The 27753-nt window shown below is 37.2% G+C and overlaps 1 protein-coding gene across 2 annotated transcripts in view; it reads left to right on the top strand.

The window, feature by feature from the left end:
* The window catches only part of LOC150083653 (protein held out wings-like), a 150988-nt gene that overhangs the window by 63378 nt on the left and 59857 nt on the right, over positions 1-27753 (top strand). For both annotated transcript variants that reach the window (XM_090377421.1, XM_090377420.1), the window contains exon 3: positions 20507-20623. In XM_090377421.1, the coding sequence (XP_090233547.1) occupies positions 20507-20623 (117 nt within the window). The remainder of the gene's footprint in view (positions 1-20506; positions 20624-27753) is intronic.

Here is a 27753-nt window from a genome sequence, read left to right as displayed (position 1 = left end):
AACAACAGTGGACCGAACCCTGTGGGACTCCACTAATAACATTAGTCCACGAAGAGCAGCACCCATTGATTACCACCCTCTGTCTTCTCCCACTCAACCATCCTTTAATCCATTGTAGCAACTTACCCTTAATACCATTCTGCTTCAATTTGTACAGTAGTCTTCCATACGCAACAGTGTCAAAAGCTTTTTTGAAATTCAAGTATGTGATATAAAAATTATTTGTTTTTTGGTAATTTGTTGCAAGACATTGGAAGTTGAAATTTTTGTTATATAACTAAGCTGTTTATCTCTATAAAAGGTGATTTTTATAATGGAAATTGTACATATTGATTAAAAAACTTGATTAAAGCACAACACAAAAAATAACTTCAACTAAAGGATGCAAAAACAAAACACATGACCAACACAAACGCTGCTATTAGCTGAGAGAGAGGACCATGTAGTCTGGTCAGAGACAATCATAAGCCCATCTTGTAAAGTGAAATAAGTAGGCACCAGTTAACATGATCACTGGTTAGTGGAATCAGCTGCTTAAATTTCAAAAATCCAATTCAAATCATTAAAATGCACTACACTTTCATTGTTATTATATGTTCGGTAATAAGAATCAATTTTTGAACACCTTTGTGATATTTTTCTTAAGCACATTTTTGGAGGTCACAACCATAAAACAAAAACAATTTGCAGTTTCTGTTTTATTGGGCTTTTCTATTAGTGCAATCTATTATAAACTCTATCTTATTGCATTTGTGATAATACCGATAGCTGGAATTCTGTGGGTTTTACATTATTATGGTGAAATGTGTTTCCCCTTCCATGAAATCTTCAATCATATAAACAAATTCTCAGAATCTTCTCTCATTTCTATTTTTTAAGCTTCATAAACCTGTTACTCTGTATCTCACTTGTGCGTATCGTGTTAGTTGCAATTTGTGTGTGTGTGCCGTTTTCTTTGTTATTGATTGCTTATCTTTTTTTTACTGTTTAAAATTTTACAATCTCTCTCCCCCGAAAAAAATGTCAGCAAACAGAAATATCAACTAGTTAGTATGTATATATTACAGTACATATTAATTAAGCTATGTATGTAAGCATAAATTTATTTGTATTTTGTAAACCTGTGGAAAATATTCTTCTGATTTTCACGTATCATTTAATTTTGTTAATTGGTAATGTAATAAAGTGTAAATTTGTGATCATTACTTTTATAGCCGGTGGATAATCTTCCTCCTATTTTCGCTTATTAGAATTGTCATTTAATAGAATTAAAATTCAATTCGCAAACTTGATCACAATGACCAGCACTTACCACATTTATATAGTGAATGGCATTTTGTTATGGAGAGTCCATTGTAAAGTGGTTTGATCGTATAGTGAACCAATCGTAAAGCAGGGGTCCACTGTACCTATATGCTGCCACTTTAAATCTGAAAAAATCAGAGACCATGTGTTACAAGATCTAAAAAAAATTGCTGCAGTTATTAACATTTTTTATTTTAAAAAATGCATAGTTGTATAATCATTGCCACTCATGGGAGTAAAGAACAGTACAGTCAGGGACCCCAGGGTAAACAAACAAAAACAAAACAATAGAATCATGTACTTGAAGTACATGATTCTACTGTATCCCTATTTCACTTATAATTAAAAAAAAAAAAAAATTAATATGGATTTTTAATAAAAAAAATAACTACCTCAGAGAAATAAAGATTTGACAATAAAACAGTTTTTATTAAATAAATTATTATTTGAAAATAACTATATTTAGCTGTAAAATTGACAGGAAAACAAAACACAATATACACATCTTAAAAACTAAAAATTTACTTTGAGTTTTATCCTAGTGAAATACATCCTAGTTGATGTCAGGTCGAACTTACTAGCAAACTTGTTTTCAATTTTGAGAAACATCTTTCATTACTGGTAAAGTCAGTAACATATATAGCCCCTCTCATATATTCAGAAGGATATTGCTGATATTTGGATCATGGATGAATTGAACAGCACGTTGTAGTAACATCTTTCTCAGAAGGTAGAGCAAAACAAAGATTTTTCAGTTTGTCGCCGGAGGTCCATTTGTTTTATATCAAAATGGTTAGTATTAGCAATTGCCACATGGTGCAAGGAAGCCTATGGCTTATACTACACCAGCCTAAAAATAAATAAATAAAATAGTAATAATAAGAAGAAAAATAAATAATAAGAGAAAAGGAAATAGATGACCTATGCCCTTCCTGCGATAGGTAATTATCCAGCTGACCTCTGAATTTCCCCAAACTGTCAGCCTCTACCTTATTCCAGAGTAGGTAACTTATTCCAGAAATTTATAACTCGCTGGCTAAAATAAAACTTCCTGCAATCCAGGCTAGACATCTTCCCTGTAATTTGAAATTATGGTCTCTAGTTCTAGAATCATTTGTAACCGTGAAAATTTCGTCTTCATTCATTTTACTTATGCCTCTCAAAGCCTTAAACACCTCAATCCAGTCTCCTCTAAGGTGCCTAGTCTCCAAGCTCAGCAACCCACATATTTGACGTCCTTCCTCATATGGACGCCCTTTTGCTGATCTCACCAGGCGAGTTACCTGTCTTTGAACCCTTTCAAGAAGCACAATGTCTTTCTTTAGGTGTGGTCTCCATACTTGAACACAGTATTCCAAGTGTGGTCAAACAATAGCCTTATATAATGGGATTATGACATCCTTATCTCTACTAGCAATTGTTCGATAAATTATCGATAGGGCACCATGGGCTTCCTTGCAACCTGTCTACAGTGCTCGGAGAACTTCATGTCGGACCATATTGTAACACCCAAGTCCCTTTCTTCCGCTACTGACTGTAGTTCATCTCCACCAAGTGTATAACTTACTTTGGGGTTATTGTTCCCAAGATTTAATACCTTACGCTTTGCTGGATTAAAGCATAGCTGGCACTTTTCTGACCATCCCTGAAGTCTGTCTAGGTCACTCTGAAGAAGCTCTGCTTGTGGCAGTGATCATTAACTACTCTACCAATCTTTACACCATCTGCAAATTTAGACATCACGCCCTCTTTCCCTTCATCAATGTCATTTATGAAAATCAAAAACAACAGTGGTCCCAATACTGATCCTTGGGGAACCCCACTTTTTACATCAACCCAATCTGAGGAATAACCGTTTAACACAACCCTCTGCCTCCTTCCCTGAAGCCATCCAGCTATCTATCTAAGGATTTTTCCCTGTGATTCCAACCTGTTCCAGCTTATAAAGTAACCGCTCATGTGGGACTGAGTCAAATGCTTTGCTGAAATCCAAATAAACAATGTTGAAATTATTTCCTAAATCAAGCTCAGGAGTGACCCTGTCAAAATAGCTAACCAGATTAGTTAAACATGATTTTCCCTTTACAAAACTATGCTGAGTATCCTTCAGAATTCCATTTCTATCTGAATGATCCTGAATTCCATCCTTGATCATTGTCTCCATGATTTTCCTTACTACTGAAGTTAGACTAACTGTCCGGTAATTTCCCACTTCACTCTTAGAACCACCCTTATGTATTGGAGATACATAGGCACATTTGCAATCCAGCAGAATCACTCCCAAGTCCAGTGATGCTCTCATAATTAACATCAATGACTCAATGCACTCACTTGCCTTGTTTGGAGCATAATGGCCTTTAGCTGCCATTGCACCATAAAACCAACAACAACTTACTTGCAGCCTCCCTTAAGATTATAGGATATATGCCAGGGGTCCCCAAACTATGACCTGCAGATATTTCAATTAAATTGTAAAAATGAATGTTTATATTAGATAACAATAAAATTTATGAAAAACACATTTTACAGATTATTTTAACATTCATCCGATGATTAATAGTGTTGACACATCTGTGTCGTTAGCTTAGTCTTGTTAGATATTAATTCTGTTATTTCCACTCAACACTATTCTTTGAAACGTCGTTAAAATAATCTTGTAATAACCGAGAGTAAAGTGGAGGAGAAATTGTTGAAGATAAACACAAGAAAGGCACCTGGAGTGGATGGGATCTATCCAGTTATATTAAAGGAGGCAGCAAAGGAAGTAAGCAAACCCTTAGCCATAATTATGAGAGCTTCCTTGGACTCAGGGGAGGTACCCACAGACCGATGTGCAAATGTGACCCCAATTCACAAAAGACGATCAAAGGCTGACACAAGTAATTATAGACCTGTCAGTTTAACTTCTGTTCTAGGAAAATTAATGGAGGCACTGGTTAAAGAAGCACTGCAGGATCATCTAGACAAGACTTCAGTTATAGCTCGGACACAGCAGGGTTTTGTTAAGCGGAAGTCTTGCCTGACCAATTTGATTGGATACTATGATGCAGTCACAAAAGAACTGGATGCAGGGAATAACTTTGATATTATATACTTGGATCTATCTTATAAAGGCTTTTGATACTGTTGCACATGGAAGACTGTTGCACAAATTGGAGCAGTGTGGCATTGGAGGCAAATTGCTGCTATGGATAAAGAGGTGGTTGATGGGGAGAAGACAGAGTGGTAATCAATGGACACTGCTCATCGTGGACTAATGTTATTAGTGGAGTCCCTCAGGGTTCAGTGTTGGGTCCATTATTGTTTTCTGTATTTATAAATGATATTGATGATGGTATATCAAGCTTAATGTTCAAGTTTGCAGACGATAGGAAGGTTGGCAGGGTTGTCAAGGACACTACTGACACTATGCTGCTGCAACAGGATCTGGAAAGGTTGAGCAGATGGGCTGAGAGGTGGCAAATGAAGTTTAACATTGACAAATGTAAAGTACTACATATGGGAAACAGCAACCCCAGAGCAACGTATCAACTCTGTGGTACTACACTGACAGTGGTAGAGAATGAAAGGGACTTGGGGGTGGTTGTGCAGGCAGATATGAAGTTCTCTGAGCAGTGCAGACGGGCTACAAGAGTAGCTCATGGTGTATTGTCAATGATATATAGGAATTTTTCTAGCAGGGATAAGGAGGTGATTATTCCCTTGTATAAGGCAATGGTCAGGCCACACAGAGCACTGTATACAGGTCTGGAGGCCTATTTTCAAGAAGGATGTAGAGCTGCTGGAACGAGTACAGAGAAGGGCAACAATATTAGTGAATGGAACAAAGGGGTGCTCTTATGAAGAAAGGCACCAGCGAGGTGATCTGATAGAGGTGTATAAAGCCTTGAATGGTTTGAGCATGCTCAATGCAGATGGGATTCTTTCTCTTGCTCAGAATAATCACCTGAGAGGGCATAAATTCAAATTGAGGAAAGACAGATGTAGAATAGACGTACGGAAATTTGCCTCTAGCCAGTGGGTGGTTGGTTGGTGGAACAGACTTCCAACCTTTGTTGTGGAAGTTGATAGCCTAAATAAATTTAAGGCTGAGCTGGACAGGTACTTGGAATGAACGGAGGGGTGAAATGTGAGCGTGTTTTTTTTTTTTTTTTTGGGCTGATGCTGCATAAGCTTGCTTTCTTGCATCATATGCCTGTACTCATGCTAATGCTAATAATTTGCAAATTGTATTATTGGTAATTGTAACTGTAATATCCTAAAATATTCAAATGTGTAGCCCTTTCTGTTCTCCCCACAGCATGGTCTGATGATGGGTATTGATAAGATACCCGAAACCTCACCTTATTAAACTGTATTATAATTAATAATACAGTTTTATATTATAATAGTGTTTATAGGGAAACAGCCTAATAAACTATATTATTAATTTCATGTGATATGAATATAATAACCTTTTATGTTAAAATGCTTCATAAAATTTTAAGACATATCAGTGCTTGCTTATTTCGATATTCACAAGCATTTTTTTAATTTTTTTTTTTTTATGTAAACCTATATTACTTAGTACCGTGCTTCGGTTGGAGGTTGAGAAGACGAAAGAAGATATTTGATGACATTGGACTTGAACTTCTGTAGACTGTAATTTTCAGGAAATACGTATGATGAAGGAAGGTTGTTCCAGAAAACGGAAGTTGAATGAATAAACAAGGAAGATGAAAAGTTGGTTCTGTGAGTTTGAAGTTGGACAGTAAATGGAATTACAGAAGCCAGTTCAGAAGAACAGTGCCCATGGAAGTATCTGTAGAAGAGGCATTCAGCAGAAACAGTGAGTGGAAAGACTCTGTTAGAGATGAATCATTAATTAACCTAACTGCCCTTTTCTGAATGGAATCAAGAAGCCTGAGAGAGGTTTTGGGGGCACCACCCCAGATGTGGGAACAATATTCCATGGCAGGGTGGATTTGCGATTTATACAGAGTGAGCAGCTGTTTGGAAGAAAAGTAACGCCGAGAGCGAAAGAGAAAACCAAGTTTTTTTTAGATGCAGAGGAAGCAATATTTGTAATGTGCTTGTGCCAAGAGAGAGAGATTAGAAGTCTGGGTAATCTCCAAAAGAGATATGTATATCATTTTACCTAGAAATCGGAGTGTCACGAAAGATAAGCATAGGAGCAGAAGAATCCTGTTTGCGAGATATAAGACAAGACTGAGTTTTAGAAGGGTTGAAATCAACTGAGTTGTCTTTGCCCAACTGGAGATTTAACCTGAAGATTGGCATTTAAGGAATTGGCAGCAGGTTTTTGAGAAGTTGAAGCTGATTGAGCAGGGCAAGGTTTCTCAAAATGGAAAGTAGAATGCAATGTGCTATCATCGGCAAAACTATGGATAGTATTTCCAATCAATGAAAGAAGGTCATTAATATACAAGAGGAAAAGAGTGGGGGAAAGAACTGAACCTTGGGGTGCACCGGCATTAGTGGAGAAGTTAGAAGACAGAGAGCCATCATCCTCAGTGAGCGATCAGAGAGAAATCTGGATAACCAGTTACTAAAAACAGTTGGCAAACCATAAGATGGAAGCTTGTTTAGAAGACCTTTATGCCAAACACGATCGAAAATCTTTGAGATGTCAAGAGCAACTACTTGTGTTTCGCCGAACCTTTCCATTGAATTAGTCCATAAATGGGTAACATAAGCCAGAATATCACCAGTGGATTGACACTGACGGAATCCATACTGGCGATCATTGATCAGACGGTAGGTTTCTAGGTAGTTTAAGAGTTGGTGGTTAATTGATTTCTCTCCATTAATTTAGAAAGAGTAGAAGTAATTGCAATGGGATGATAATTGGATGGGAGGAATTTGTCACCCTTTTTAGGAACTGGCTGGATATGAACAAATTTCCAAGCAGAAGGAAAAACACCTCTGGAATAAGAAAGTGAAAAAAGGCAGCAAAGAATAGCAGGAAGTTCAGGAGCACAGGTTTTAAGAACAAGTGGAGAAATACCATCGGGAACTGGAGCTTTCTTAGCATCAAGATTCATCAAAATCCTTCTGACATCCTTTTGAGGGAAGGCCGCAGGAGGCATTGACTGGAGAGTGTTGGGAATGGTGGGAGGTTTTTTACTAAGATCATTGATACATGAGTTGGAAGAAAAATGGGATGCTAGCAGGTCAGCTTTATCCTTGGCTGAAGTGACAACAGAACCATCCGGTTTGGACAGAGGTGGGAGCAGAGACGGGCAAAAGTTGCGGCCAATAGCTTTGGCAAGAGACCAGAATGCTCGGCTACCATTAGGGCAAGAAGCAAGTTTTCTACTCTTAGCCTGTTCAAACTCTAGTTTGGACTGATTAATAGCTGCTTTACAATTGTTGAGAGCTTTAGTTTAGGCAGAAAATGAAACTGAAGAATTAGAAACAAGCCAATTACGATATGCAACATTCTTCTCTTGAACAGCCTTAGCACATTTATTGGAAAACCAAGGTTTAGATAAAGGACGAGATTTTAAAGTGTAGTGTGGGATAAAGGATTCCATTCCTGCAAGAATAATTTCACTGACACGATCTGAGCAAACGTTGACATCAGAAGTTTTGAAACAGTAAGCCGACCAAGGAAAAGAAGAAAAGAAATCTCTTAGGTCATCCCATTTTGCATTCTTGTAATGCCAAACAGCATGAGGTTGGAATAGCCATGAGATAAAGGCTCCATTGGAGAATAGACAATCACCAAGTTATCTGAAGTGCCTAAAGGACCTCTCACTTCGACTGTGTACTTAGAAGGGTTGTTTGTGAGAAAAAGATCAAGCGTGTTGGCTGTATGATTAGGATTGTCCGGTATTCTTGTACGCAAATGAACAATCTGTACACGGTCATTAGTAATTGCAAAAGCCTCAGCATCTCGACCAGCTGGGTCGGTGTGACTAGAAAACGGAAGCTAGCTGGAGTTGTTGTTTGGTTTTTAGGAGCATTAACAACTAAGGCCATATTGCTCCGGAGATATGCGGTGGTCATTCCCTGACCTTTCCGCATCCTCCGTATTTGGTGGTCACGGGCTCGAACCCCAGTCTAATCAAGAAGCGTGTGCTATGCACTGCTGCTCTTGCCCACCTGGCTATGGAGGTGCCAGCTGCAGTTGTGAACATTAAAACCACCAAGGAAAATTACCTCACTGTTAGGAAAGTTGGACGGGAGAAAGTCAAGTTGCAAAGAGAGGAAGGCAAAGAGCTCCAAGTGATTAGTGTGAGTTGGGAGAATGGTAGAGACAACAGATGAATGTGACACAATGAGGTAGAGAGATTTTAAGCCAGAGAAGATCAAAGAGAGGAGATTCCAAATTGCCAAGTCTTTGACAGGAAATATCAGAACGGACATATGCGCAAGTACCACCTGTATGATTCCTTTCGCCTTTGAGGCAAAAGGAATCATACAGCGAATAATTTGGGCATCTGAGATGAGCAGTAGTTGAATCAACCAATAACTGAGATTCTGTCAGAAAAAGTACATGGGGTTTGGCAGACTGCAAGTGGAAATGGACGTCCTTGAGATTTGAATTGAGACCAAGTATATTTGTGAAATGAATTAGGAAGTGCTTGGGAGGTTTAGATCTTTTTGCAGATAAGCTTTCTCTATTAGTTTAACAATTCATGGTGTATTCAATAGTAAAAAAAAGTGGGTGGGACATGCTGTATGAAGTAATGAAATTTTTGGATACGGCGTACACATGGTAAGAATGTACCCAGATCATTGACATCACGTGACCTTGACAATGCTCCCCACATACACACTACTCGGACTCTCTCCAGTCATTATCTGGCAGAGTAGAGGTAGCAAGATTATACACTAGCTGATCCGGGGGCCTCCTAGAGGGTTACCAATAGGTTCGGTCTGGTGTAGTAACTAGCGGCCGGCCTGCGAACACCGTTTTAGAGCTGTACCCTCGAAATGTAAGGAATATTGGATCTCACCACGATGTTCATCATAACCTCAAAAGTCATCGGTCATACTGCATGATGGAAGAGATAGGGAAGGGTTGACCAGAACTTAGCTCTATAGACTAAACATGGGTTCCACCACTTCAATCCTCCAATAAGCAAAGTGGTGGTATTGCACTGGTTGATGAGTCATATACCACCTAGTTGAAGTTGAAAAAAAGAAAAGTTGATGCTGAGTGTTGCCTTTTTAATGAGCGGTGGCCAATTAATTACTTTTTTGCACTGCTCAGTGATACTTGCACAGTGTCTTATTTGCAACGAAACCTTGTCGGTGTCCAAGGAATATAAATGTGAAACGTCACTACACCACAAAACATGCCTCAAATTACGATAAATTTCAAGGAGCTTTGCAGCAGGAAAAAACCCCAAGAACCAATCCAAACTTTTCAAAGTCAACAACAGAAATTAGAACTTTTACTGATCAAAATTTATCTGCAGTTAGAGCTATTTTTTGAGCCTACCAAATCATTGCCGAAGAAGGAAGACTCTTTACAGAGTTAGAATTTGTAAAATTAATTTGTTTGGGAGTTGCAGAAATATGTCCTTAGAAAGTAAAGGATTTTGCGTCTGTAAGTTTATCTTCATCAACTGTAATGAGAAGAATTGAAGATTTAGCAGCTGATGTTCAAAATCAACTCTTAGAAAAAGTTCTTGAATTCACACTTTTTTTTTCAATAGCAATTGATGAGAGTGAAGATACAAGCCATACAGTTCAATTACTAATTTATATCTGAGATGTTAATCAAAATTTTGCAGTAACTGAAGAGCAAGTTGCATTAAAAAACTTGAAAGATACAAGAGAAGGTGAAAATTTTTTTGAGTGTGTCAGAAACAATTGACAGCCTCAAATTGAATTGATTTGTTATCAGCGGTTACAATGGATGATTCTAAAAATATGGTTGGTACTAAAATTGGGCCCATGGGTCAGCTTCATAAATATCTTGAGAGTAAACATATTGGGCGCCTCCGTAGCCAGGTGGGAAGGAGCAGCAGTGCGTAGCACACGCTTCTTGAGTAGACCGGGGTTAGAGCCCATCACCACCAAATACGGAAGATGCGGAAAGGTCAGGGAATGACCACCGCATATCCCGGAACAATATGGCCTTAGTTGCTAATGCTCCTAAAAATCAAATAACAAACAAACAAGTAAACATATTAAAAAACCAATACAATTTCATTATATTTGAAAGACTCCACACCAGCAGTCTTCGTGTGGAAAATTTTTGGGCGTAGATTCAGTCATGTCAACTGGAATTATCAACAGTAAATTTTACTCGCAGGACTGGTCTGAATCATCAAAAATGTTCTTGAAACTATTGAGGCCAAATACAGTGATGTGCTGTACTACACGGAAGTACAATGGTTGAGTCACAGTAATGTGTTGAAGTGATTTTTTTTTAACTTAGGATCAAAATAGGTCTATTTATGAATGAAAATTTGAAACTTGTTCTGGAACTGTCAGATCTCAAATGGTTGTGAACTTTGCCTTTTTAACAGATATATGTGAATACCTGAGTTTTCTTAATATGAAACTGTAAGGAAGAAACAAACTGTCAATGAATTGTATTATAATATCAAAGCATGTGAAACAAAACTGGAGTTATTTAAAAGTCAATTACTTTGGAATAATTTTTCACATTTTCCATGTTATAATTTGTCTAAAAATATGCCTAGTTGTAATTTTTACACTGAAAATTATGTTCAAAACATTAGTTTGTTGCAGGAAAATTGTAGCTAGATTTTAAAAATAATTCAAAGGTGTTTGAACTTTTTCAAAATCGTTTGATGTACCTATCAATGGTGTTGATGAGAATTTACAATTAGAGTTAGTAGATCTTCAGTCTAATGATGCACTGAAGACAATATTTAATAATAAAAATCTAATTCAGTTTTATTCAACATTATCCAAAAATTAAAAATTTTGCAAGAAAGGTTACATCAATTTTCGAAAGTACATGTATATGTGAGTAGACCTTTTCAAAAATGAAATATGTAAAATCAAAAATATGATCAACTCTAACTAACCTGCATTTACATGTCTTTTTAAGAATTGGAACTAGTACAGTAGAACGTCAGTTATCCAGAATAATTTGAAATGCTGATCCTTCTTTTTTTTTTCTTTTTTTTTAAACAGTAGTACAGTAAGCGGCAGTTATAGTGATCACCTTTGCAAATTGAATTTCAATTCTAATAAGCGAGAGATTGAGTTTACTACCCGTTTATAACAAATTATACAAACAAAAAGCCCAATAAACTGAAAACTGCAAATTGTTTTATGGTTGTGACCTCTAGAATTCTATGTGGCCTTCAGAAATGTCTTTAGAAAAATATCACAGAAACTATTGGGAATTTCAGATTAGTTTAGCTCCAGAACCGGTAAGAATAATATCAGCCCAAAACTGTGCGATTTATTATTTTTTTCAATTTTTACAGTAAAATGTGAACGAAATGAAAACATAGTTTTAACATTATTAATGGAAATTATTAATAGAATTAGAAAAGGTGAAAATTTAGGAAATCTCTCCAAAGAATTTAATGTGGGGACTTCAACAATTCATGACATCAAGAAAAATTCCAATGCTATAACAGAATTTGTGTTCATTACGGATAGTGAAGGAGGATCTAGCAGGAAAAATATGTCGAAACCTGAAAATTCTGCTTTAGAGTGTACTTTATTTATGTTTTTTTTTTTTTTTTTTTTTTTTTCCCTTCAGAAGCGAAGTTTAGATGAACCTCTCTTCTGACAGTGTCTGGCTCAATATTGTGTGAAAAAGCATTGGATTTTAATCAAAAATTAAGAGATAATGAAGATTTTAAGACAAGCACAGGTTGGCTGAAAAACTTTAAAGTGAGACACGGTATATGTGAACTAGATATTCAAGGCAAGAAACTTTCTGCAGACGAATCAGCAGCGGTGTCCTTGTAAGTTTGCTTCAATTATAGCAAATTAAGAGAAAGAAAATGCTTATAATGTTGATGAGACTGGCATATTATGGAAAGCATTACCAAGAAAAACCGTAGCCACTAAAAGAGAAAAGAGAAATTCCAGGTTTTAAGATAAGAAAAGAGCGAGTTACAGTTGCTATGTGTGCAAATGTTACTGGATGCACAGTTGGCCGTTCTCGTTATTGGCAAGTGAAAAAAACAGATCATTTAAAAATCTTTCTAATTTTCCTGTTTTGTATAAAAATCATAAAAATGCCTGGATAGATGTTTCTGTTTTGTGAGATTGGTTTATAATTTTTTTTATTTAATTGACCTTAATTTTTTAATTTAATTGTAAGGTAAGATTAAATAAATTTAATTTTACCTTAACGTTTGCTTATCCGAAAAATTTGGCTATCTGCAAGTGGTCTGACATCAATTATTCTGGATAACTGATGCTCTACTGTACTTTAAAATCCTATATTATGAAACTTAGTTGCACTCTACAACCACATTCATCACATTAATTATAATTTTCATGTATTACTGACTGTATTTTTGTGACTGACTGTATTACTGACTTATTTACTTACAATAAATAAGTAATTATAATTTTATGATTAAAATTTGATATAAACAAACTGATATTTTATATTACAGTGGTGTACAAAAAAATTGCACCACCTTAAAAAAAAAAGCAACATTTGTAGTGAAACTTATAAGATATTGTTTGATTACAGTAATTTTGTTTGTCGCAAAGCGAAGGTATTGTGTCAGATAACTTCTATTGTATCAGACAGCAATTGCAAGGTATTGCATCAGCCTTTTCTATAAATACAGCATTGAAAGGGTATACATGCTCATTAGTATCCTGTTTTGCAGAGATATAAGCATGGCTCCATATGTTCATTTGATACCAAGAAAAAAAAGTATAGCTGTTGCTGTGTCCCAGGAAGAGCTTTTACGTGTGCTATTGCTGATAAAATAAGCTGCCACCAGGCAACAGTAGCAACTTACCCTTAATACCATTCTGCTCCAATTCGTACAGCAGTCTTCCATGTGCAACACTGTAAAAAGCCTTCCTGAAATCCAAGTATATAATATCAAAATTATTTTTTGCATCCAGTTCCTTTGTAACCACATCATAATATCCAATTAAATTTGTAAATTTGTCAGACAAGACTTTCCTAAACCCATGCTGTGTCTGAATTATTGCTGCAGTCTTTAGCATTAGTAGATGCATATGATGCAAGAAAGCAAACTTATGCAGCATCAGCAAAAAAAAAAAAAAAAAAAAAAAAAACCACTTCCATTTCACCCCTCCGTTCGTTCGAAATACCTGTCCAGCTGAGCCTTAAATTTATTTAGGCTATCAACTTCCACAACAAAGGTGGAAGTCTGTTCCACCAATCAACTACCCACTGGCTAAAGGCAAATTTCTGCACATCTATCCTACATCTGTCTTTCCTCAATCTGAATTTATGCCCTCTCAGGTGATTATTCTGACCAAGAGAAAGAATCCCATCGGCATTGAGCATTCTCAAACCATTCAAGGCTTCATACACCTCTATCAGATCACCTCGCCGGTGCCTAGTCTTCAGACACTGTAATTTGCAAAATTTAAGCCTTTCTTCGTAAAAGCAACCCTTTGTTCCATTCACTAATCTTATTGCCCTTCTCTGTACTCGTTCCAGGAGCTCTACATCCTTCTTGAAATGAGGCCTCCAGACCTGTATACAGTGCTCTAGGTGTGGCCTGACCATTGCCTTATACAAGGGAATAATCACCTCCTTATCCCTGCTATAAAAATTCCTATATATCATTGACAGTACACCATGAGCAACTCTTGCAGCCCACTGCACTGCTCAGAGAACTTCATATCTGCCTGCACAATTTCCCTCAAGTCCTTTTCATTCTCTACCATTGTTAGTGTAGTACCACAGAGTTGATATGTTGATCTAGGGTTGCTGTTTCCCATATGTAGTACTTTACATTTGTCAATGTTAAACTTCATTTGCCACCTCTCAGCCCATCTGCCCAACCTTTCCAGATCCTGTTGCAGCAGCATAGCGTCAGTAGTGTCCTTAACAACCCTGCCAACCTTTGTATCATCTGCAAACTTGGACATTAAGCTTGATATATCATCATCATCAATATCATTTATAAATACAGAAAACAATAATGGACCCAATAAGGGACTCCACTGATAACATTAGTCCACAATGAACAGTGTCCATTGATTACCACTCTGTCTTCTCCCCATCAACCATCCCTTTATCCATAGCAGCAATTTGCCTCCAATATCACACTGCTCCAATTTGTGCAGAAGTCTTCCATGTGCAACGGTATCAAAAGCCTTTCTAAGATCCAAATATATAATATCAAAGTTATTCCCTGCATCCAGTTCTTTTGTGACTGCATCATAGTTCTTTTGTGACCGCATCATTGACTGGAATTTGTGGGTTGGTCACTCGCACACTAGCAAGGCTTTTGTGGATTTATTGGATGATTGTTTTCTACATCAGCATGTTCGTGAGGCAACAAGAGGGAGCAATACTCTTGATCTGATTATCAGTAGTGATTCTTCATGCATTAAGAACCTGCAGATAAATGAACCACTAGGTGGCAGTGATCACAGTGTGTTGAAGTGGGATTTACTCAAGGAGGTAACTACCATCAGAGGTAAAGGGAAGGGTTTTTGTTTTCGTAAAGGCGACTATGATGGTCTGAGACAGTATTTAAATTCTATACAGTGGGACCAACTGATGATGTTACCAACAGCAAACTCAAAATGGGAAGCATTCAAGGAACTAATCTTGGAGGCTACCAGGCTTTACATACCAACTAAGAAATATTGTTCAAGGTTTAGGCCTAAATGGTTGTCAGATGAGCTAATGAGACATGTGGCAGAGAAGAAAAATGCATGGGATACATACAAATTAATGGGTGACATGGAAGCCTATGATAGATATAAGTTGGTCTGTAACCAAGTCACAAAGGAGATTAGGCAGGCAAAGGCAGACTATGAAAAATCCTTGGCAAAGGATGCAAAGAAAAACAGAAAAGAGTTTTTTACATACTTGAACTCGAAAAGGAAAGGGATGAATCAGATTGGTCCACTGGATATTGATGGTTCAACAGTTGAGGATCCTGCTCAGGTGGCTAACAATCTAAACGAGTATTTTGCATCTACATTCACGCATGAGGAGTTATTCAGGAAGGAGAATGATGTAGGTAAAGTAAACATTGGCAGTGAGCTGGATGATTTTGTAATAACTGAGAGGAAAGTGGAGGAGAGATTGTTGAGGATAAACATAAAAAAGGCACCTGGGGTGGATGGGATCTATCCAGTTATATTAAAGGAGGCAGCAAAGGAAGTATGCAAACCCCTAGCCATAATTATGAGAGCTTCTTTGGACTCAGGGGAGGTGCCCATAGACTGGAGATGTGCAAATGTAACCCCAATTCACAAAGGAGGATCAAAGGCTGACACAAGTAATTATAGACCTGTTAGTTTAACTTCTGTTCCAGGTAAATTAATGGAGGCACTGGTTAAAGAAGCACTGCAGGATCATCTAGACAAGAATTCAGTTATAGCTCAGACGCAGCATGGTTTTGTTAAGGGCAGGTCTTGCCTGACCAATTTGATTGGATACTATGATGTAGTCACAAAAGAACTGGATGCAGGGAATAACTTTGATATTATATATTTGGATCTTAGAAAGGCTTTTGATACTGTTGCACATGGAAGACTGCTGCACAAATTGGAGCAGTGTGGCATTGGAGGCAAATTGCTGCTATGGATAAGGGGATGGTTGAGTGGCAGAAGACAGAGAGTGGTAATCAATGGACACTGCTCAACGTGGACTAATGTTATTAGTGGAGTTCCTCAAGGTTCAGTGTTGGGTCCGTTGTTGTTTTCGGTGTTTATGAATGATATTGATGATGGGATATCAAGTTTAATGTCCAAGTTTGCAGATGATACAAAGGTTGGCAGGGTCGTTAAGGACAATACTGACGCTATGCTGCTGCAACAGGATCTGGAAAGGTTGAACAGATGGGCTGAGAGGTGGCAAATGAGGTTTAACATCGACAAATGTAAAGTGCTGCATATGGGAAACAGTAACCCCAGAGCAACGTATCAACTCTGCGGTACTACACTGACAGTGGTGGAGAATGAAAAGGACCTGGGGGTAATTGTGCAGGCAGATATGAAGTTCTCTGAGCAGTGCAGACGAGCTGCAAGAGTAGCGCATGGTGTCTTGTCAATGATATACAGGAATTTTTCTAGCAGGGATAAGGAGGTGATTATTCCCTTGTATAAGGCAATGGTAAGGCCACATCTTGAGTACTGTATACAGGTCTGGAGGCCTCATTTCAAGAAGGATGTAGAGCTGCTGGAACGGGTACAGAGAAGGGCAACAAGATTAGTAAATGGAACAAAGGGTTGCTCTTACGAAGAAAGGCTTAAGTTTTGCAAATTACAGAGTCTGGAGACTAGGCACCGGCGAGGTGATCTGATAGAGGTGTATAAGGCTTTGAATGGTTTGAGCATGCTCAATGCCAATGGGATTCTTCATCTTTCTCAGAATAATCACCTCAGAGGGCATAAATTCAAATTGAGGAAGGACGGATGTCGGATAGATGTGCGGAAATTTGCCTTTGGCCAGCGGGTGGTTGGTTGGTGGAACCGACTTCCATCACTTGTTGTTGAAGTTGATAGCCTAAACAAATTTAAAGCTCAACTGGACAGGTATTTCGAACGAACGGAGGGGTGAAATGGGAGTGGGTGTTTTTTTTTTTTTTTTTTTTTTTTTTTTTTTGGCTGATGCTGAATAAGCTTGCTTTCTTGCATCATATGCCTCTGCTAATGCTAATGCTAATAGTATCCAATCAAATTGGTCAGGCAAGACTTTCCCTTAACAAAACCATGCTGTGTCAGAGCTATAACTGAAGGCTTGTCTAGATGATCCTGCAGCGCTTCTTTAACCAGTGCCTCCATTAATTTTCCTGGAACAGAAGTTAAACTCATAGGTCTATAATTACTTGTGTCAGCCTTTGATCCTCCTTTGTGAATTGGGGTCTTGTCTAGATGATCCTGCAATGCATCTTTAACCAGTGACTCCATTATTTTACTTGTAACAAAAGTTGAACTAACTGGTCTGTAATTACTCGTGTCGCCCTTCGATTCCCCCCCTTTGTGAATTGGGGATACATTTGCACATCTCCAGTCCTGGGGACCTTCCCTGAGGCTAAGCATGCTCTCATAATTATGGCTAAGGGTTTGCTTACTTCCTTTGCCGTCTCCTTTAATATAACTGGATATATCCCATCCACCTCTGGTGTCTTTTTATGTTTAACTTAAATTTCTTCTTCTCACCTTTTGATACCCTTTGTGGGGATACTAAAGAACTAAAATGGTCTTGGGCAGGACACATAGCTCGAAGACATGATGACAGATGGACTAAGAAAATAACAGAATGGTATCCAAGAGGAGCTAGAAGAAAAAATGGAAGACAAAGGCAGAGATGGATAGATGAAATTCATGAGTTTGTGGGTAGTAAATGGATGTCCATTGCTCAAAACAGAAGGAACTGGAAAGTTGCTGGAGAGGCCTTCATCCTGCAGTGGATTGAAAATGGCTGATGATGATGATGTGGGGATACATTTGCACAGCTTCAGTCCATGGGGTCCTCCCCTGAATCCAAGGACGCTTTCATAATTATGGCTAAGTGTTTGCTTACTTCCTTTGCTGTTTCCTTTAATATAATTGGATAGATCCCATCCACTCCAGGTGCCTTTTTTGCACTTTTTACATTGAGCCCCAACAATTTCTGTTCCACATTCCTCTGAGTTATCAATCATTTAGTTCTTTTTAAAATCATTTAGCTCTTTTCTCAAATTTGATAAACTTCTGCCATCCCTTTCCATGAAGAATTCCTCAAGTGTGAATGTAGATGTAAAATACCTGTTGAGACTCTCAGCAACCTAAACAGGATCATTAACAGTTAGGTCATCAACATAAAGTACACCAATGTGATTCAGTCCCTTCCTCCTACTGTTAATATAAGTAAAGAAGTCTTTGTATTCTTTGCCAGAGACTTCTCTAATCTGTCTTAGCATGCCTAACCTCCTCTGTCACTTGATTACAGACTAGTTTATATCTACTCTAGGCTTCTATATCACTTGATAATTTATATGTATCCCATGTATTTTTTTTCTGCCTCAAGTCTAATCAGTTCATCTGACATCCATTTAGGTCTAGGCCTTAATTAAATAGTATTTCTTAATTGGTATGAATAGCCTGGTAGCCTTCTAAAATTACTTCCCTGAATGCTTCCTATTTTGAATTTGCTGCTGGTAAAGTCATCAGTTGCTACCACTGCATGGAATTTAAAACTGTGTGAAACTGCTGTAGTCACCTCTGAAAAAGCCCTTCCCTTTCCTCTTGATGGTACTTAAGTTTTTTTATGTAAATCCCTCATCAGTATACTATGATCATTGCCATCCAGTGGATCTTTTACCTGCAAATTCTTAATGCATGAAGAATCACTGTTAATGATCAGTTCAAGAGTATTGCTTACTCTTGCTTCTAACATGCTCCTGTAGAAAAGTTATCCAATAAATCCACAAGTGTTGTTAGTGTGTGTGTGTGTGTGTGTGTGTGTGAGTGACCGATCCACCAATCCACAAAATTATCTTAACTTTACAGTCGTTATCTGGAAAATTAATCCCCATTATAAGACATTGTGATTTACTGGCCCACTCTTTCTCTGTATAGTTGTTTGTTATACTCATCAGAGGCAACACTAATTTTTATTTTTCCAGTGCTTATGTTATACCAAACTGACTCAACATTGTGCTGGACACCCATATTGACTGGATGCACTGCCTTAGATTTAATATGCTTCTTAACTAAGAGAATAACAGCTCCCCATGTCCTGCCTGTTCTTTCCATACACGTACTCCTCATATTCAAATTTTGAATCCCTTATGTCTGAGTGATACTCTCTCTGACATCCCTACAGTTCTTAAAATTTATTTACTATGGTCATTAACAATAAGTTCACGCAAGTTCATAATCATGGTATCCAAATATCAGTGCAATTTAAGAAGTGTTACCTAATATTTGGAGATGTGTTGGATAAAATTTTGACAGTAAATAAATTTCATCTTAGTGTCAACAGATATCTCATGCATGGATTAAAAAACAAAAAAGAAAAAAGCTTTTGTTGCCAAATATTACCAATTCAAGTGCCAGTTCAGAGTTTCATTACTTATTAGCTCAGTATTGCTATTCTCTCATGCAAGTTTTTTTCATTTCTGGCCTAGTTATATGTTCTTTTAAGAGTTTGTACTATGCCACCGTAGTCTTTCTCTCTCTTTATATATCTTTGTTTTTGCTGATCAACTTTGTTGTCCTCCATGACAACGTAGTTGACACAATACATCAGGGCGCCTCCGTAGCCAGGTGGGAAGGAGCAGTAGTGTGTAGCACACGCTTCTTGATTAGACCGGGGTTCGAGCCCGTCACCACCAAATACGGAGGATGCGGAAAGGTCAGGGAATGACCACCGCATATCCCGGAGCAATATGGCCTTAGTTGCTAATGCTCCTAAAAACCAAATAACAAACAATACATCTTCATACTCGCTTGTTTAGAGAAGGTCTGGGTTCAGTTCCCATCAGCTTCAGTTATTTCAAAAGTTCGCACAATTGAGGTTGTAGTTAGTGGATCTTGTGGGAGTATGGCTTTCTCTGTGTGTTATTCCAGGGTTTTAAGTCTGTACAATGTGCAAATTGTCCCATGAATGCATGTCTGCAGACAAGACCCAACAGACTCTGGTACCATTAAAATAATAATTTGAATTTGAAGAGTTTGGTTAAAAGATTTCAGTTGCTAGCATCTCAGATAACTGAGTTTCTACAGTAATTACCCCTCACTGAATTACTTATGGATGAAACTTTCCCACATAACATTACTACATGGGGAGGTTATAAAACTCCACAGTACGTATGGCATTTTTTCTGTTTCTGCTTATTGCTATCATTAAATTATTAGTCTTTATTTACCCCCTCCCCCACAAGTTAGTAGCTTTCTGGAAAACCAAATGCTGCCTGAAGAGTAGCAGCATTCACTTTTAATTTTAGTTTTTTAAGGAACCAAAAATTTATTTTTTCCTTTCTTATTTATCAAAAATATTTTTATGTAGTCTTTGAACTGTATTACTAAAATTGCAATTATGTATATGTTAAAAAGAATATAATATTACAATTTATTCCAGTTCAATTTTGTTGGGCGTATATTAGGACCCAGAGGTATGACTGCAAAGCAGCTAGAACAAGAAACTGGATGTAAAATTATGGTTAGAGGTAAAGGATCAATGCGAGATAAAAAGAAGGTAAAATTTTACTTTAGAGTTTTATTGTAATGTATTTTAATATTATATAAAAGAGGATACTACGTGAGTACTTACTGGAGATTTAATTAAGATAAAAGACTTGCACCACACAATTAACTTAATTTTGCATGAAGTTTATCGGAAAGAACTGTTACGAGAAGTAACAGTATAATGCCCATCCTCGTACTGTCTATTAAACTGAATATAAAATTTATTATTTTATTATATTAGATGTTAGCTTCTATATTGTTGAGTATATCATCAGTGTGTACATCATAAAATAAATTGAACTACTATACTCTTGGAACCAGAAAGTTGTCTTAGGGCTCTATGTTAATCCTGAGCTAACCTTGAACTCTAGGTTAGTAGTGCTAGTCAGCTCAGTTTTCCTTCATCCATCCTTTGAGTCTTCATTTATAGTGCCATTTCACTATTGGGAAAATTAGTTTCCCTCCGAACATCTGTTAACCTACTTTTTAAACAGATGCTAAGATATGAAATTAGTAATAATTCAACTCCAGTTTTTTTTTTTTTTTTTTGGCAGTTTCCTCATAATTTCATGATGAACTATAGGTTAGTTGTTTGTTTTTTTTTTTTTTGTTTTTTTTTACTTTATTTGTTAATTTTTTAAAACAAAGGTATTAACTGATTTTGAAATGGCTCGAGCTAACAAGTAAATTTTTACTGTGTACATGAATTTTATTTAATGAAAGTCACCTACACTTTTTTTGAAAGCTTGCTCCTTTTAAATCTTTAAAATTATCTTATGTGGCTCTCAGAGTTAAGTTTGACCACCCCTGACTCCCTCCCCAACACGTGCATGCACACTTCCAGAGTGGGTTCATAATTGTCATCTGTAAAACTTTATAATTCAGTTAATAGGATTGGGCAGTTTACTGTCAGTTTTCTATACCACTCTTATTATCTTAACAATCTTAACATAAAATTAACTTAATCATTGACTATCTTAAATTTTTTCATAATTCTTAATTATAAGTTTTTAATGACATGCACAATAGAAAAACTTGACATCTGAAAATTTCCTTTGAGCATTTCAGAAGCCAAGATTTTTGAACTTATTTCTGTTTTATTAGAATGCCATTTAAAAAAAAAAAATTTAATTTTTCAAGTTATTCTGTTAAGTAAATATGCCTTCATAAACTACTACTATGGCCACTTGGTACTGAAATGAGCAAGTATAGCATTAAGCAGTACATAGGGTGATCAAAAAGTTCTAATCCCAATGAAGAAGCAGTAATGAAAATAACTCTTTCTGAAACTAATCCTGTTCAATGCAATTTTCCCACAAGTTCTCTCCCATCTTCAACATTTCCAAAAGCATTTCTCAACTCACTAAAATCGTTAGTTAACAGTTTGCATCACTTCACATTAGTGTCACTCTGAAATTTTTATCTGTGTGAGTGATCTTTTAATCATAGAAACAAATTAATTGCTGGGGACCAGATCTGATAAATAGGGTGGATGATCAATGATTTAAAATCCAGCATCATGAGTGGCAGGTGTTGCAGCACACGATACAGGAAGTAGTGTATTGTCTTGTTGGGACAGCACATGATGACACAACCTTCTCCTCCTCTTCTCTTAAATTTGTACATGCAATTTCTGGCCTGAATTTTCATAATAATTTCCTGTATTGTCTGTCCATGCTCTAAAGAAGTCAGGCAATGTCATGATCTCGCCATCACTTAGTTGAACATGAAACTTATTTAGAGGAGGTGATCCATGAAGCTTCCAGTGTTTTGATCTTTTTTTTTTATTTATTTATTTTTCTTATTTTTATTTTATTATTTTTTTTATCTATCAGGGTGGAAGCGAACCAGTCTCATCTGTAGTAACAAATTATTTAATTTCATAAAATTATTATGGGCTAAGGAGGAGTCCGTGGTCAAAGCTGCATTACAAGGCCACCTTATTTAAGTATTTTATCCTTAATGGATCACAACATGCCTTTGTAAAGGGGAAGTTTTGCTTAACCAACCTGATAAACTAATACATCATTTCCTAAATGATGCTCCAGGCAACCTCAGGGTTCTCTGAACTGAAAGTGCAGGTTCCACCAGAAAAATGTAAAATTTTTATGTTAAATGTGATTTTTTTCAAAATTAATAATAAAGTTTATCTCATTTTATTAAAAGTGTTATTTTTATCCATATTTCTTTTGGCCTTTTTTAGCTCCATATATTATGTAAGAATACTATTGTGGTTCTGTAACTTTTTTTTAAAGATTATGAAAGGGTTCTGTGGCAAAATTAAATTGGAAAACACTGAATTAATATGTGATCACATAGGAGTTGGATGCAAGAAACAATTTTGATATTGTATACTATTTAAAACAGCGAAGCATTTGATATAGTTCCACATGGTTATCCATGGCTATCCAGTTATATTGAAGGATGCAGTGAGGGAAGTAAGCAAACCCTTAGCCATAATTATATAAGAGCATCCAGGGGAGGTCCCCATAGACTGGAGATGTGCAAATGTACCTCCAATTCACAAAGGGGGTTCAGAGGGTGCACAAATAATTATAGACCTGTTAGTTTAACTTCTGCTCTGTGGAAAATAATGGAGTTACTGGTTAAAGAAGTGTTGCAGGATCATTTAGACAAGACTGCAGTAATAGTAATAGTTCAGAGGGCGTGGATTTATTAAAGGGAGATCCTGTCTGACCAATTTGATTGGATACTACGATGTCACAAAGCAGCTGGATGCAAAGAATAATTTTGATATAATATACTTGGATTTCAGGAAAGCTTTTGATACTGTTGCACATGGAAGACTACTGTACAAGTTGGAATAGTATGGCATTAAGGGCAAGTTGCTGCGATGGATAAAGGGATGGTTAAGTGGGAGAATACAAAGAGTGGTAATCAGTGGACACTGCTTGTCATGGACTAATTTTATTAGTGGTGCCCCCCCCCAGGGGTCCATGTTGAGCCTACTGTTGTTTCTGTATTTATCAGTGATATTGATGAAGGTATGAAGGTTTAATGGCCAAGTTTGCAGACAATATGAAGGTTGGTAGGGTTGTTAATGACAGTATGGACAGTATGCTACTACAACAGGAGCTGAAAAAGTTGAACAGATGGGCTGAGACTTGGCAACTGAACTTTAACATTGACAAATGCAAAGTACTGCATATGGGTAACCCAAGAGAAAAGTACCAACTGTATGGTACTACTCAGGGAGGTGGAGAATGAAAAAGACCTGGGGGTATGGTGCAGTCAGATACGAAGTTCTCTGAGCAGTGTAGACAGGCTGCCAGAGCAGGTCATGGAGTCTTATCAATGATATATAGGAATTTTACTAGCAGAGACAAGGAGGTGATTATTCCCTTGTATAAGGCAGTGGTCAGGCCACACCTTGAGTATTGAATACAAGTCTGGAGGCCTCATTTTAGGAAGGATCTAGAGTTGCTAGAATGAGTGCAAAGAAGGGCAACAAGATTGGTGAGAGGAACAAAGGGCTGCCGTTAGCAAGTAAGACTTAAGTTCTATAAGTTGCAGCTTCTGCAGATGTTACCTAATGTGTAATGGAAGTATGTTATTGGATGTTTAAACATAATAAAAATTCAATCTATATCACATTTTCAGTGTATGTTTTGTTGATCCCTGGAAAGCTTTTATGATTAATTATAGTGCCCTCTTCCCACCCCCTGATCACAGAAATCTGTTCATATGAATGAAAGTATACTATGCTTATTACTCTAGAACAAAAAGTCAGATCAAGGATTTTAAGATCAATAAGAAATGCTAAGAGCAACAACTAATGCAGGACCATCTGGACAGGAGTGCAATTATACTGCACTCACAGCATGTGTTTTTTAAGTAGTGGTCTTATCCAATGAATCTGATAGGTTACTGTTATGCATTGACCAATGAACTGGATGCAAAAAAAAATTTTTTTTTTATTGTTTACTTGGATTACAGGATGGCTTTTGATACTGTTGCACATAAAAGACTGCTGTATAAATTGGAGCAATGTGGCATTAAAGGCAAGTTATTGCCACAGATAAAGAGATGGTTAAGTGGAAGAAGACAGTGGTTATCAATGGGCACTGCTCTTTGTGGACTGATGTTATTAGTAGAGTCCTCCAGGGTTCACTGCTGTGCCCATTATTGTTTTCAGTATTTCATCAATATCAATAAATGATATTTATGAAGGTATATTAGTCTTAATGTCTAAGTTTGCAGATGATACGAAGAAGGTAAACTGCATCCATCATCAATCTGCTGCAGAATGGAAGCCTCTCGATGAGCATGTTGAGCAAAATGGACCATAATCTGCTATGCTGGTCCAGTGCAGGTTGGCAGATCAACCGTATTTAGCAGTCAGAGGCTTGAACCTCAGTCTACTTAGAGCATATGCTACTGCACTCCTGCCCCTGACCACTTGGCTACGGAGGCCTGTATAAACTGGAGCAATGTGGCAGGCCATGTAATCCCAGAGTAACTTATTAACTATTCAGTATTACACTCAGGATAGTAGAAAATGAAAAAGACCTGGTGGTAATTGTATTTTCAAATATGAAATTCTCAGAGCAGTGCAGATATGCTGCCGGGACAAGTCATGGGATTTTGTTAATGATATAGAAACTTTGCTAGCAGGAATGAGGAGGTGATCTGTTCTCAGTTAACAATTCTCTGCAGCAGTATTTCTGTCGTGTAAGATTAATATGCCCTGTAATTGTGTGAATAGTCTTGATGACTTTTGTTACATATGTGGAGAAATCACATTAGCTTCAAGAAAGTGTTCCTTAACTAGAGCCATAAATAAATAAATGAAAAAAGCCTACTTCTTGTACTTTGGGTGTAAAATAGGCGACCAAGAGAAGAATTGGACTCCACATATATGCTGCAGTACCTGTTCATCAAAACTCGACGCGTGAGTGAATCAAAAGTGGCGTTTTATGCCTTTCGCAGTATCCATGATATGGAGGGAGCCAACAAATTGCATCATGGACTGTTACTTCTGTATGGTGCCTCCTCTTAGAAAAGGGATGACAATGAAGAAAAAGTGGACAGTGACATACTCAAATGTACCATCTGCAATTTGTCCCGTGCCTCGTGGTGAAGTACTACCTATTCTTGAACCACCTGACCATTTTTCTGTGCATTCTGATAAAGATGAAGACACTGATGAACATCAACTTGATATAAAGTACAGCAGCCATCTACATCAAGGGATCTACCATTTTGTCCAAGCCTTTATCCTTCTGAACCACATGTGATCACAGAAAGTGAGCTTGATGACTTTGTCAGGAATCTCAAACTGCTGAAGAATAAGGCAGAGCTTTTTGCCTTGAGGTTACAACAGTGGAATCTTCTAGATCATTCTGAAAGTGATATTTTGTACTCAAAATAAAGACTATGATAAATTCTATCAAACAGAAGGTGAACTGGCTGTTTGTAAGGATGTTGATGGTCTAATGGCAGCAATCAACATGAGGCACGTTCCCGAAGAATGGCAACTATTTATAGATGCTTCTATGGTTAGCCTTAAGGCTGTGTTTTTACACAAACATTGTTGTGTATTTTATTTTATATTTCCCAGTGGCATCGAGAGCTAACGTGGGCCCCAAGTGTAGTGCATGATGGCCTCCTCTTCTGTTTATATATATGTTTACAACATCCTGAAATCTCTCCTTGTGTATGTGTCCACATGTGAAGGTTAAGAAGCAGCAAGTTTATTCTAACATGTAATCAATCAAGATAAAAAACTGAATAAAGTAAACATGTTGCATTCCCTTTGATAAATTGGGGGCCTCACTAGATTGAAATTACCCCCAGGGGCTCACATCTGGTATTGGGCTAGGCACACCCAGGGTCCTGAGTTGGATGTCATCATTCTTCTCTTTCTTGGTGATTCCTTTCTATTTCTCTCTCTCTGGGTAATTCAGAAATTTTTTTTTTTTTTTTTTTGCCTGGTGCAGCATAAGCTTTAGGCTTTCTTGCACCATATGACTAATAATAATGTAGAACATCCTCTTAGGTGTACACTGTCAGAAGTATGAGTGGCAGATGTGTGGTGATTTAAAGATAATTGCCATTTTATCAGGACTACAAAAGGGTTACACCAAGTATTGTTGCTTTCTCTGTGAGTGGGATAGTTGTGCCAAGGATATGCACTATGAGAAGAGGAGTTGGCCTCAATGAAAATCATTAACACCTGGAATGAAGAATGTAGCATTTGAACCTCTGGTAGATCCAAATAAAGTTTTGCTTCCACTACTCCACATCAAATTGGGGTTCGTGAAAAATTTCATGAAGGCTTTGGAAGTGAATGGTCCTGCATTCACATACTTGCACAAGAAATTCCCAAGACTTGGTACAGAGAAGATTAACGTAGGCATTTTCATTGGTCCACAAATAAGGCAACTTTTCAAAGACAAACAGTTCGAATGTGTCCTCAGCATGGAAAGCCTTTTGAAATGTTTCGACTGGTTTTCTAGGAAATGTTAAAGCTGGCAACTATAGGCAGCTTGTGGAAGATCTCATTACTTCTTATAAAAAGCTGAGGTGCAACGTGTCATTGAAGATGCATTTCTTTCACTCACACCTGGATTTCTTCCCGCCAAACTGTGGTGCTGTCAGCAATGAACGTGGCGAGCGCTTCCATCAAGACATTGCTGTGATGAAATAAAGCAAATGGAGTACCACCATGTTAGCTGATTATTGTTGGATGGTGAAAAGGGATGCTCCCGAAGCTGAATACAAGCGAAAGGTGAAAAGATCCCGTGTTTGATATGGGTATGTTCATAGCTACATCTTACTGCCATATGAATAAAAAATAGCTTGTATAAATATAAAAAAGTACTTTTTTTTTCAAAAACAAGAGCCAATGTGCTATTTTAAACACTATTTCTGTGTTTAGCACCCCAAAATCTATAAAGTAACTTACTTTCATGCCCGTAACAAGATATGACCCAAAATTTGTTGTTCAGTGTTATTACTGTTTGTTAAAGTGCCTGAATCTAATCGCACTGTGTACCTTAACTGACTTGGTTTAGCATATATACGCTATATATGTAATTAAGAATTTAAACATCACTGAATTTTATTGTTTATTTACTTATATTTACTAAATTGATTATATTTTTAACACTTCATGCA

Source organism: Mastigoproctus giganteus, chromosome 7, assembly GCF_048544385.1.
Source record: "Mastigoproctus giganteus isolate SK-2022 chromosome 7, ASM4854438v1, whole genome shotgun sequence".
Lineage (NCBI taxonomy): Eukaryota > Metazoa > Arthropoda > Arachnida > Uropygi > Thelyphonidae > Mastigoproctus > Mastigoproctus giganteus.
This window is presented reverse-complemented; position numbering and strand designations above follow the sequence as displayed.